Source organism: Maylandia zebra, linkage group LG12 (genome assembly GCF_041146795.1).
Source record: "Maylandia zebra isolate NMK-2024a linkage group LG12, Mzebra_GT3a, whole genome shotgun sequence".
NCBI classification, from domain to species: Eukaryota; Metazoa; Chordata; class Actinopteri; order Cichliformes; family Cichlidae; genus Maylandia; species Maylandia zebra.
Genome location: NC_135178.1, coordinates 36927835 through 36939549, shown reverse-complemented (window position 1 = coordinate 36939549; position 11715 = coordinate 36927835). Strand labels below are relative to the sequence as shown.

The window sequence follows — 11715 nt, the reverse complement described above, 5'->3', positions numbered from 1 at the left end:
TATTTGTTTTGTTTGATTTGAAGCTTTCATGGTACGTTCCAACATTGATGCTTCACAGATTCAAAGACCAAAAACTATACTGATGCAAAACAAATGTAAAAACCAAACTGGACAGAGTTTAGATACAGGCAGTGTTGTAATAACTCAGAATGTGACACTATGGTAAATTGTAAATGGACTTGTTCTTATCTTTTCTTCTTTCTGAACACTCAAAGCGCTTTACACAACTTGTACATTCATCCATTCGCACAAGCACATTGTTCTAAGTGCTTTCTAAGTAACATTCACACACATTCATACTCCGATGGATGCATCAGAGAGCAATTTGGGGTTAATATCTTACCCAAGGATATTTGGCACGCAGGCTAGGGGAAGCCAGGAATCGAACCACCAACCTTCCGATCAGTAGATGACCTGCTCTCTCTTCTGGGAATTTGCTTCACCGGTTATTTTTCTGAACGTGATCAAAAAATTTTTAATAATCGTTAAATAAAACAAGGAAGGCATCCAAAAAGGAAGTGAATGTAGATGCCAGTCATTCAGTTCTGGGCTCATGTTTTTTCCCTGTCACCTGTGGATTACCTTTAAAGCAACCAGAAAAAAGCATCAACATAAGGTAACTGTGAAACACCTGGAAATTAGAATCAAACACCACAGCAGCATTACTCACCTGATGATTCACGCTGTGGTCATTCGAACGTGTAGTAAACTCTGTGCTGTGACATCTGGGGAATAGTCAGTTATTTTCTCGACATTATTTATTTCTTCCAAATTATAAAAAACAGTCATTCAGACTTAAATGAGCAGCTCTCCCTGACTGTATGTTCATCAACGACCGGCTGAGCAGGATTACAGTATTAATGCATCATAAAGATGAGCTACAAATCAGACAAAAACAGAATCGACCTGCATGTATACAGCGCTTTTGCAGTCTTACTGGCCATTCATGCAGCACTTTATGCAATACACCTTTAAGTACTTATCCAGCCCACAACCATTTAAAATCACCAGTGCACTTAACAGTCTCTGAGTACCCAGAATAATAGAGCCTGCACAAGCCACGCAAAACATCCCAAGCACCGCTACCCCAGAACACCCACAGTACCCGGGGCCTTGTGGTTCGTGCTCTTTAGTTTAAACTGTTTTTTTTCTGTGAATTTTTATAGCTAAACCAACAGTTACCGTGATGAAGACTGAAGGTGTGTGTTTGCAAAGACAGAAAGATTAAACCTGGAGAGCAGGTGTGCAACTGAGTGTGGCGCTCAGGTAAGGCAGGAATCACTGACCGGAGCTGCCGTGCTGAGCGGGAACAGCGAGCTCTGTGACCAAAGACACGAGGCGCTGCCTTGATTCATAAATATTTTATGTACAAAATAATGTTACAAGTATATTTAACATGTGTCACATTAGAATAATGATAAGTACTTTACATACAGTCTTCATATTTCACAGTACATACATGGGGGGAAGGAAATCACAATTCTAGCTGACTGTTTACAATAAATACATGCTCTGGATGTAGGCATTGGTTTCATTTCTTACAAACTTACAGTGAAACAGAGTGCAAGAGTTCGGGTGTAACTACAGATGTGGCTCACTTCTAGTTGCTTTCGTGCAGCCAGTTTGGAAAAGTAAAAAGTGGGATGTCTGCAAAGGCCACATCTGTCAAATACAATCCGAAACATGAGAGAAAGCTGAATGAGGCTCGCTGAACACGGAGGTCCTTGGCACATAAACAGACAAGAGGGTGGAAAAAAACCCACTTACAGTCAGTCCGTTCAAACCGGCCTGTTTGCTCTGCCTGTATTTTCCTTCAAAGTTTTACGTTAATGCAAAATGCCAGCTCATGTTTGGAAACACGAGAGCGGTCAAATATGTGACGGTGCACGCGCGGCGAGGCTGCGGCGGCTGATTCTATCTGACCTAGTTTGTAAAAACTGTTAAAGTAAACGAAATGGAATGATCATGTTTGGTCCTATATTCGTGTTCACGCTACGTAACACTTAAAAGGGTTTTTCAGCTGTTGTTTCCATTCACAGCATTTTGTCACCATCACAAATTAGCATTAGATCAAAACCTCAAACACCCAACGGCCCAGCAGTCAGTCAGAGTTTTTGCTTCTGAATAACATCTTTTCTTTTCTTTTAATTTACAAGTCAGTGTTGTCATATTTCAAGTCTCTTAAAGCAGGCTAGCTTCGTTAGCTAACTCATCTGCTTATTTTAAGGCAACGCAATCCATAAAAACTTGCTACAAAATCAAACCACAGCCCGTATTAGTGCTCCTGCAGGTTCTATAGATCAGTCTGAAGCTAACATCAAAGGGAAAAACACGTCTGAGGCATTTCCTGTTTAATTACCTGCAAATCATCAGGATCTGACGCTGTATCACAATATTTCACACTGTTAAATTTGGCTGCAAATGTGTGACGCTCACTCTGTGGATAATGCATAGCCTGACTACTGTGTGACGACTAGTCCTTTCTTAAGTTGTGTTAATAAACATATGTGCGTTACAGTTACAACTCCGTCTACGACTAAATTGTGTATCAGTCTTAAAAGTTTCGGCTTTCTGCAACAAATCAAATAAAGCATTTGTTCACTGTAGTGTGTTTTCATGACATTAGGTTTTGGATCCAGAGGTTGTTCCACACACACGGTGTCTGTAAAGAGTTTAAAGGCCTCAAAGGCTCAAACATTATAGAAGAATATGGGCTCGTGTAATCTCAGTGATACTCACAGTCAACAGACAGTCAATTCACCAGCAAGGACTACACCCTGAAACACATTTAGACAAAGTTTATGGAGGGTGAGCAAAGACTTAGGCCTACAGTGGCGTCGGCCTCACTGAGGGTCAGCAGGGGCCCCTGGAGTCATGAAAAAACAGAGGGAGGTCGTTTATAGACGCATGAGTGAAAGGGGAGTGTTTGAGCTGTCGTCCTGCTGCTAAACTTCAGAGGTTACTGATCAGGTCTAGTTTTAAAATGTGTCGCGCGGTCAAGTATCTCGGTGGTTTTTGAAAGTCAGAATGATTTTATCCAGATTAACTCACTAAAATATTAAATTATGAAATGACACCACAAAAAAAAGCAAAGTTAACTGGATAGATGCTATGCTGAGCTTCCCTTCACCTGAAACGATCACAGCTGCCGTTCCTGAGAACGTTTTCAGAAGTTTCTTCCTGTTTAGACTTTTGTTTTGTGTCTGTCGTTGCTGAGAGCTTTCTCGTAGGGTTGGTTGGATCGGTGATTCTCTCTAAAGTCATCGTCTGATATAAAATCCATTGACAGGACTGGTATCGCAAACTGGTGCTATGAAAAGTCTTTTTTTTACATTTTGAGAGACGATCTCTTCCTCAAAATTTGCCCTTTTTAATAAATCCATTTTTCTTATTCCAACTATGATAAACTCGTACGTCATCAGTCAGAAGGGTCTCCGTTAGTTAAGGATGAAGGTGAAACGCTGCTCACAGACAAAGCCGCGCTTCTAAACCTCGCTTTCAGTAAAGCCCGTTTCGGCTCATCTGCCTTCCTCCGCGGGGCGAGTTTCCGATTTCAGCTTGACAAACTCTTTGGCCACCTCGTCAGCAGGACGCTGGGACAGGATACGCATCACCGTCATGCCCGTCTCGTCGGTGTGAACGCGTGGCCCGAGAGGACACCAGCACACGCAGCTCTTGCGGTCGGCCACGTCGCGCAGCTGAACGACGGCCACGCCGACCACCCGGTCCGCCCGTCCAAAGCAGTAATCCTTCACCGTCACCTGCAGCTCGTAGCAGTCCGGGGATTCTTTACCCAGGACGCTGCGAGCAGAGGAAACAATTAACCATCTGCGGTATCTCAACCCACTCAACAATCTTACTTGCTGGCGCTTCAGATTTCCAACTCACAACTGGAAAGCCTCGTTGAATTTAGCCGTCCAGCTGTTGTTCTTGGATTTTGTGGTGAACTTGCGCTTCTTGTCAGCCAGGAATGGACCGACCATGGAGACGTCGACGAAAGGCCGAAACATCCCAGACGTCTGCCACTTCATGTCGTTCACCGCGATGACTGGAGGGGAGATGAGAGAGAGGGTGAGCAGATAAAGGACAAGAGAGACAAACACAAAGCAGTGGGGGTGATGCTACTGCATGCACGCATGTAGATTTACAAACACAAGAGTGAAAAAATGATAAGAAACTACTGAAGATATAAGAAAGCATTTCGAGTTCACCCCAAGTTTACTTGATTTGGTCAAAATTTGCTCCTAAGTTTAAATTCAAATGTTTGAACAGATCTGCTCCGTGTGGAGACGAGGTCTGTTGTTGTGATTTAAACACATCTGTATGCGTGCGTCTCACCTTTGACGTTGACCTTGCGCTCTTTGCCGAGCAGCATGTCGATCTGCAGCAAGGCCTCTCCGATCGGCTTATCTACCCCCGAACCTGCACGACACAGCCGGAGCGGTATCACACACTAACGCGATTAAACACATCTTTAAACTTCACTCACTGTGTAATTCACTTCTTATGGCGGCTTCAGTGACCCATTTTCATTTCTTTATTTCTGCTTTGGGCAAGCTTGTTAATTTAATCTCCACACAAGCTGATAATGGAGAGTTGGGTGGCAGAAATGTTACACCATCAACAACAGCGAATCACCAAAGTCCAGTCAAATACAGGGAGGAGGAGAGGAGGCATGCGCTTTGTTTCAAGGGTGCAAAAGGACCTTTCATTAAAGCTCATCGCTGTGATAGCAACATTTCCAAAATTCTCCAAACTTTTCTCATTATTTTCCTCTTTAATATTAACTGTGAGCTGCGAGGGGCTCCAGCTCTACACGAGTGTGAAGGTGTTGGTTCTGTTTCTGTGTTGATTCATGGTGAGGAGCACTCCACCTCCTGGGGTCTATTTTACTCGGAGTTTAGCGAGTTCTTCTTGTATCAAAGACTTACCCCTATCAGGTCTGATCTTCTCATTGGCGGTGATTCTGATGCCCATCCCATCATGCACTGAGAGGACAGGGAGGGGGAGAAAAGTTTAAGGAACATTTTAGCTCGGTTTGAACCACAGAGAAGACAAAAATCATCCACACTGTGCGTGCAGCGAGTGAACTTTGTGTGTGTGCGATCACCTTGGGAGTGCTGTGTGGTGACAAAGGTCTTGATGAGAGCATCGGTGCTCTGGGAGTAGAGGGAGAGGGCGTAACGCAGCGATGCCAGTTCAGGACTTTTCTCGACGAACGCCTTCTTCAGCCCATTTCCTCCTGCGTGGAAATATTGCTGAAAGGAAAGGAAGTGGCAAGGTGGAAGTGAGGAAATGCTCACTTTAGAGGAACATCTCAATACTGAAGGGTATTGAAGAGTAATACAATTTTCTTCTAAACTCTAAGCTCATCCAGGCACTTCAAATACGGCAGCGAGACGGAAAAATGAAGCTGTAAAAGAGATGTAGGTGTTCACCTACCTTGATTGACTCGAGGCTTGCATCAATAATTATGCACTGCTTGGGCGTCAGGGTTTTGGCTTCACCTCCTCCCTACAGAAGTCAGAGAAGTTATACATCACAGATACACAAAACCAGATCATGAGCACACAGCACACATCAGTAAGTCCTGATGCTGGATAATAACTACAGCTAACTATTAAAGAAAGTCTGGAAGTTTGCAGTTTTGAGCTGTGAAGGTGGTAAAATGGATTTGAATGTACTGCGACTTGTGCAGGTTTACTGACTTTACCTACGATTCAAACTGCAGGGTTATTATTGAACTGTAATAGGAATTTACAATGAAACATAAAGGCAGCTACGCCCTTTATCGACAGTCTACGTGTGTTACCTTGAGGTTAGAAAGTCCTTTAGCTGCTGTGAGGAGCTGAGCTCCCTGCAGAGAGAAAGACAGAGAGGCGGAATATATGAAATCTTAATAACCTTCATTTTTTCATTATTACTGCAACATTAAAGAAATCTAACAGCAGCAGTCGTTTTGTAAAAATGCTGATGTCGGACACTAGATGGCAACACAGGGCTGGATCTGCAGCACACTGCATCACACTTAAAGATGGTCATGTATAAGCTAGCTGTAAACTCTATTTACTTTGTTTTTTTCTGTAAAAAATTATTTTTGTAAACTAATTTAGTACATTTAGGAAAATTAGTATGATGCTGAGAAGACAGAAAAACATAATAAATACAACTGTCTCTAAATTTGGTTAGATTTGACCCCCAGCAAGAAACAACTCTGTCTCAGACATATTACCAAAAAAGTTTTAAAAGAGAAATCAATACAAATTGGGACAAACTGTCCTAGATGGTTGTCCTTTCATAAATGTGTCCTTGTGTGTGTGTGTTTTCCATCTCCTTTACTGTCCCCAGAGTAATCTCATGAGTATGTAAACGCTGGACTTTTGATGGCCACTCAGTTGTGCTGGTTAATGTGCTCACCAAGCTGTCATTGCTCTGAGGCAGCACGATGGTCTTCTCCAGGCTGCTCAGGACGATCTTCCACAGATCCTTTAAGATCCTCTTCAGCACCGTCTTCTCACAGATGTCAGCAAAAATACTGAGACTGGATTACAAGCAAACACGGAAAAATGTGAGGGACCGTGTCACTCTGTGCCCGTGTGCTGCACAAAAGACTGACACAAACACAAATAAACCCTAACGAAGAAAAACTAACACGAACATGATGACAAAGGATACATCTGGCTTTTTCAAAATGAAAATAAAAAATCCAGATATTCCAGTGAAACAGATAAGAAGCAAATATCAATGTTGCTAAAAAAAAATCTTTTTGTTGTGATTGTACAGCACGCTCTGTCTCATAGCTGAGGCCTCATTCATCGAAATAATTTGATTGCTATGGAAGCAAAGATACGGCCTGATCAGGTGACGCAAAAAGATGAAACATATTAACATGTTATGATGCTGGGTTTCTGTTAAATCTCTCCTTGTTTTATTTAATAATAATAATAATAATAATAATAAGGTATATCATTAATAACCATGTTATATTGAGAGGTGTGTAGTTCTAAACAGATGGACTTTGAGGCGCAATTTAAAAATAGAAAGTTGATGGTCTGGAGATCTGGTGGAAGTGTCCTCCAAGGCCTGGAGCAACTAAAGGCTCTGAGTCCTGTAGCAGTTCAGGCGAGCAGATGAAACAGAGTAAAGAATTCAGCTCATTTGATCAGAGGTAGTGATGATAATTCTCTCAGGATGAACACAGAAGCATTTTAACTTTTCTGTTTCCATCGACTTTCTACCACTTTGTCCAGTTGAGGGTCTCTGAGGGACTGGAGCATATTGTAGTGAGTTTTGGGATTTGGGGTGCATGGTCATTTTTTAACGACTCATCTGTTTTCAGTCATAAGCCAACGAGCAAACGGTGGATAATCCTCCTTTCTTAACCTATAATGTTTTATTCTGAAATGAGTGAGACCTTCAAGTCATCAGGAAGGTGTTTACAAGACCTCACAGCCAGCTGTTCTCCCAGACTTCTACTTAAATCCACAGGTATTGCCCCCTGGTGGCCACTAAAAGAATGCAGCTAGGTCTATCTTTTCTACTGTGTACATGTTTTACATCAACTTCTTTTTAATAAGCTCTTGTAGTGGATTAAAAGTGGATTAAAAGTGCCAAAACACAACAGTTGTCGCCTTAAGGCTCTTTATACTGTAAGGTACAGACGCTGTTCAGCTTAAAGACACTGTAGGACAAGCCCCTTTGTTACCAACAGGCCCCTCCTGTTACTCCATACGTTTGTACTTTAAAATGCTGTCTGTAATTTGTCACACGACGACTTCGATGAAGGCCACAACCTGACACAAACACACGCTGGTTGATGGTCAAGTTGTTTTATATACTACAAGTGTTGCTGGAGCTTTAACCAATTCAAATTCCCCTCATTCAAAATTTGAATGTCACCAGTCTTACCCAGTAATCTATCTGCCCTTCAAGCCAGTGACTCCCTGATCTTTAAATTCATTGTGAGATGTCTCTGTGTTTAACGCTGCTTATTGTGCAGCGCTCGTCCTTTCCATCTCCACCTCATCTGGGTCGTCCTGACTCCATCAGCCATCTGTTTACACTGCTCCACCAACACAAGTGTCTCCGGTGACTTCAGTCACTATCTTGAACCTTCAGCTGGAGCCTTTGCTCTGTCTCATCACTTTGCATACTCATATTTTGAATCTATGTTTCCCCCGTACTGCAATACTGTTCATATGATATTCCAAACAGCACACTCTGTACCAATAAATAATGAGACAAAAAACACATATGAGTTATAGCAGCTTGCAGCCATAAAATATTAAGGTAAAAAAAAAAATGTCTCGGAAGTTTCTACCTATGAGCACTGCGGTACCGCCAAGCTGGATCGATTTTAACTCGCAGAAAGTAAAAAATCATTTGGGTTAATGGAAATACACGTTTCATTTAATCCATGAAATTAATGACTTAAAACTTCAAGAGTACATTCAAGTTAGGACAGTCACTCTGGTGGTGTACTCTGATATAATCTACTTTACAACATTAGCTACTTACTTCCCATCCAGAAACTCCATGAGGGGCCTCAGCATGGTGTCAGCGTCTGCCTCAGCGGTGCTGTGGTTGGGGGGGCCTTTCATCTGGTAGAGAATCTCAGCCATCTGACGCATGCAGCCGTTAATGCGAGTCTGGAAACTGGAGGCAGAGACCGAGGCAAACTTAGAGGAAAAAGACTTCTGCAAAGGCGGTGAATGCTCAGTCATTCAAGTGTGTGTGTGTGTGTGTGTGTGTGTTAGGTTCCAGCTCTATCAGGATAAGCTTGGCTTGGGCTTTTAGTTGGCTTGATTAAGACACCAGGAAATGAGCATTTTTACCTCTTAGCAAACATGGTGCTGAAATTGTCCAGGACGGTGCTGAGCTTCACCTGCAGATCGTTCAGGATGTCAGCCGCCTCAGTATCCAGCTGCAGCACACATAAAAGAGCAGGAGCAGAAGGGAAGAGGAAGAGGAGGTGTTCACAGGTTATTTCAAACTTTTATTAGCAGTTCCACAGTCTGCTCGATAGACTGCAAAAACCTCAAGCATGAATCGGATGCAGCTTCGCGGCCGAGTATCCTGTGCTTCTGCAGCACGGCTGTCAAACTCGTTTTCATTTAACGAACTAGAAGGAGCCCAGTTTGATCTCGAGCGGGCTGGATCACTAAAGCCGCAATAACCTTAATATACATATATGCTACATGTATGCATAGAAAATATAAAGTACATTCAGAAATCATTTACATTTATTGAGTCATAAATTTATAAACAAATGATAAGATTGAAATTAGAAAAATGTAAATGAATCCAATAATCCATGACATTGTTACAACCTGTGAGCCAGGCTCAGTAAATATGTATGAACCAGACTGTGGAGTTAGACGAAAAGGCAGAAGTCGTACAAAACGCGTGCACGAGCTCTACTGCAGGAAGCGTGCTGAAAAGATGACGAGCTGTGTGTAACACCACATTTCTTTCACGGTAGGTTAGACACTGATGACTGCGAGCGCGTGAGTCACACAGCGACTTACAGTTTGGGCGTATTTGCAGTTTGATAGGTAGGCAAACAGGAAGTAAATGCTGACTAAAATGCACATTGGAAAGGCCGAGTTGTAAAGAAATCACATATGTAATGGGCGATACGGATGATGACTCCTTTTATGCCTCTTAAAAGCTATTTACCAGCGTGAAAAGGACACTTCGAGCTGTAGAGTGCACGCCACTTCCTTAAGAGTAGAGAATATATAAATACACCTCTGAAGTTTGAAGTCTGTAGTAAAAACTATTTCACCTTTTCTTAGCAGGAAGCTGTCACCTGTTTTTCATAAGGCTTCCCATGAGTCAACTTTGTGAGGATAAAAGTGTTGTGAACAAAACAGACGATAATAAACCTGATGGCTGACGTTTCGAGCAGAAATAAGGAAGCTGCAAACACAGCAGCTTTATATTAAATGATTTTAAATGACCAGGCTAACCTCTCTTTTAATGGACTCACTGAAATACGAGCGCTGCACATTTCTGGGTTTCAGTTGCGCCCTGTAGGTAAAGCAGCCATGATTTAATTTGAAAAATAAAATAGATTTTTACTGTTTTGCCTCGAACACAGAAACCAGTGTGCGCACAGTCGGAGGAGCAGCTTGACTTTAACAGAGGTCCGTGCTTTCGAAAAGTGGAACTCCTTTAATATTTTATGTTTTCTATGTTCTCTTTTCAGCTTCTGCAAGTATGTAACTAACATCTGTATCTAACGTGTGCCATGTTTTCAATTTGCACACATGTAAAATTAAAAGATCGTGTGATCATTCATGCAAAAAATGACCCTTAACTCCAACCCAAATGCCACAGAAAACGTAAATATGCAACTCCCTGCTCGAAAACTACCAAAAAACCCACAAAGCACAACATGTGCTGCTGCACATCACACATCTGGGCACCCTGGTTAGACCTGTGTGGCGTGTGTGGACTGTGTGGGCGTGTCCAGACCAGGTTTTGAATTGACACATCTCTCTTCTGTCGAGACCATCGGGGTGGGACAAATTAAACACCAATAAATCTTATGGGAGTTTGGTGACATGACATAAATTTCAACATAGCAAAGCAAAGGTCTCATTAGGCAGAGTGATTGAATAACTGTGGACGCACAAGGCTACAAACCCTCAGCAACAATCGACTGTTTCGTTTCGACAAAAACGCCGAGACTGAGCCTGCAAGATAAACTGGCCTTGAGAAGCCTGGTAACAGTCCTTCAATAAAACTAAAATACAACCTGAAGGTTTAAGCCCATTAGTATGCTGGACCTCAAGCATTCACCGCGTGTTACACCAGTCAAGTGGCTAGACGACTACAAGATAAGGCATCCCATCTCTGCAGAAAGTGTGCCATCAATAACTGTGGAACTGTGTTATTAGCTAGAAGACATTGGGCATACTGCCAGAACATATAATTGGACTAAAGGAGGGTCACGACTTTCAAGTGACAGTGTTTTAGCGTTTTGCATTTTAATTGAGAAATGTTGCAGTGAGTGAAGTGAAAGGTTGGACTGCAAACTCAGGCCTTTCAGAATAAATCTGTTCTGGTCTGAATCCAAAACGCAAATGCACCGCGGCGTGGGCGTGAACGCTAAAGTGTTGAACATAAACATTCTGACAGAAATTTGTAAGTGACCGTGCACATTTGAGATGTCCTTGAAAACTCCACGACATCAACAATCCTTTGTAATATTATTAGGCAGTATAATAAACGGAGAACGTGTAATGACTGAAACTGGAATAGTAGATAATAGCGTTTATATGTGGTATATAAATACAAATCACAAGCTCACTGTACTCTGCACTCATTAACAAGGTAGCAAAGCATATCCTGCTTTATGGTTTATGTTTCTTACTGTAATTCACAATTTACCCAGTGAACATCATGCTATAGTAACTCAAACTGAATAGGCCACAGATCAAGCCAGCATCAAGTAATTTTTACAGACATCTATGCAAACACACTTATTTGTTCGGGCCATTAGAACAACACTGGCTTTCATTTATCAGACCTAGAAGCTGTGCTCGTCTCTTATTTACACACTTAACCCTCTGCAGAGTGCTACCATCATTAGCTTAAAAGAAAAGAAAAAAAATCAATATTATTCTCAAGTTTCCTGCCAAATTTTGTGTGTTCAACTAACTGCTAAGAATGACATGCTGTGCTTTTACATTACATTTCGCATTTACC

General features: G+C 42.1%; 1 protein-coding gene across 2 annotated transcripts in view; it reads right to left on the bottom strand.

Annotated features, from left to right (window-relative positions):
* Nucleotides 1-1871: 1871 nt before the first annotated feature.
* Nucleotides 1872-11715, bottom strand: part of LOC101465195 (protein unc-13 homolog B) — a 65977-nt gene continuing 56133 nt past the window's right edge. For both annotated transcript variants that reach the window (XM_076891198.1, XM_076891199.1), the window contains 10 exons: nucleotides 8835-8923; nucleotides 8518-8655; nucleotides 6418-6541; nucleotides 5813-5857; nucleotides 5443-5514; nucleotides 5111-5258; nucleotides 4932-4988; nucleotides 4339-4422; nucleotides 3889-4048; nucleotides 1872-3801 (listed from right to left, as the gene is read on the bottom strand). In XM_076891198.1, coding sequence (XP_076747313.1) covers nucleotides 3519-3801; nucleotides 3889-4048; nucleotides 4339-4422; nucleotides 4932-4988; nucleotides 5111-5258; nucleotides 5443-5514; nucleotides 5813-5857; nucleotides 6418-6541; nucleotides 8518-8655; nucleotides 8835-8923 — 1200 coding nt within the window. In that variant the 3' untranslated portion in view covers nucleotides 1872-3518. The remainder of the gene's footprint in view (nucleotides 3802-3888; nucleotides 4049-4338; nucleotides 4423-4931; nucleotides 4989-5110; nucleotides 5259-5442; nucleotides 5515-5812; nucleotides 5858-6417; nucleotides 6542-8517; nucleotides 8656-8834; nucleotides 8924-11715) is intronic.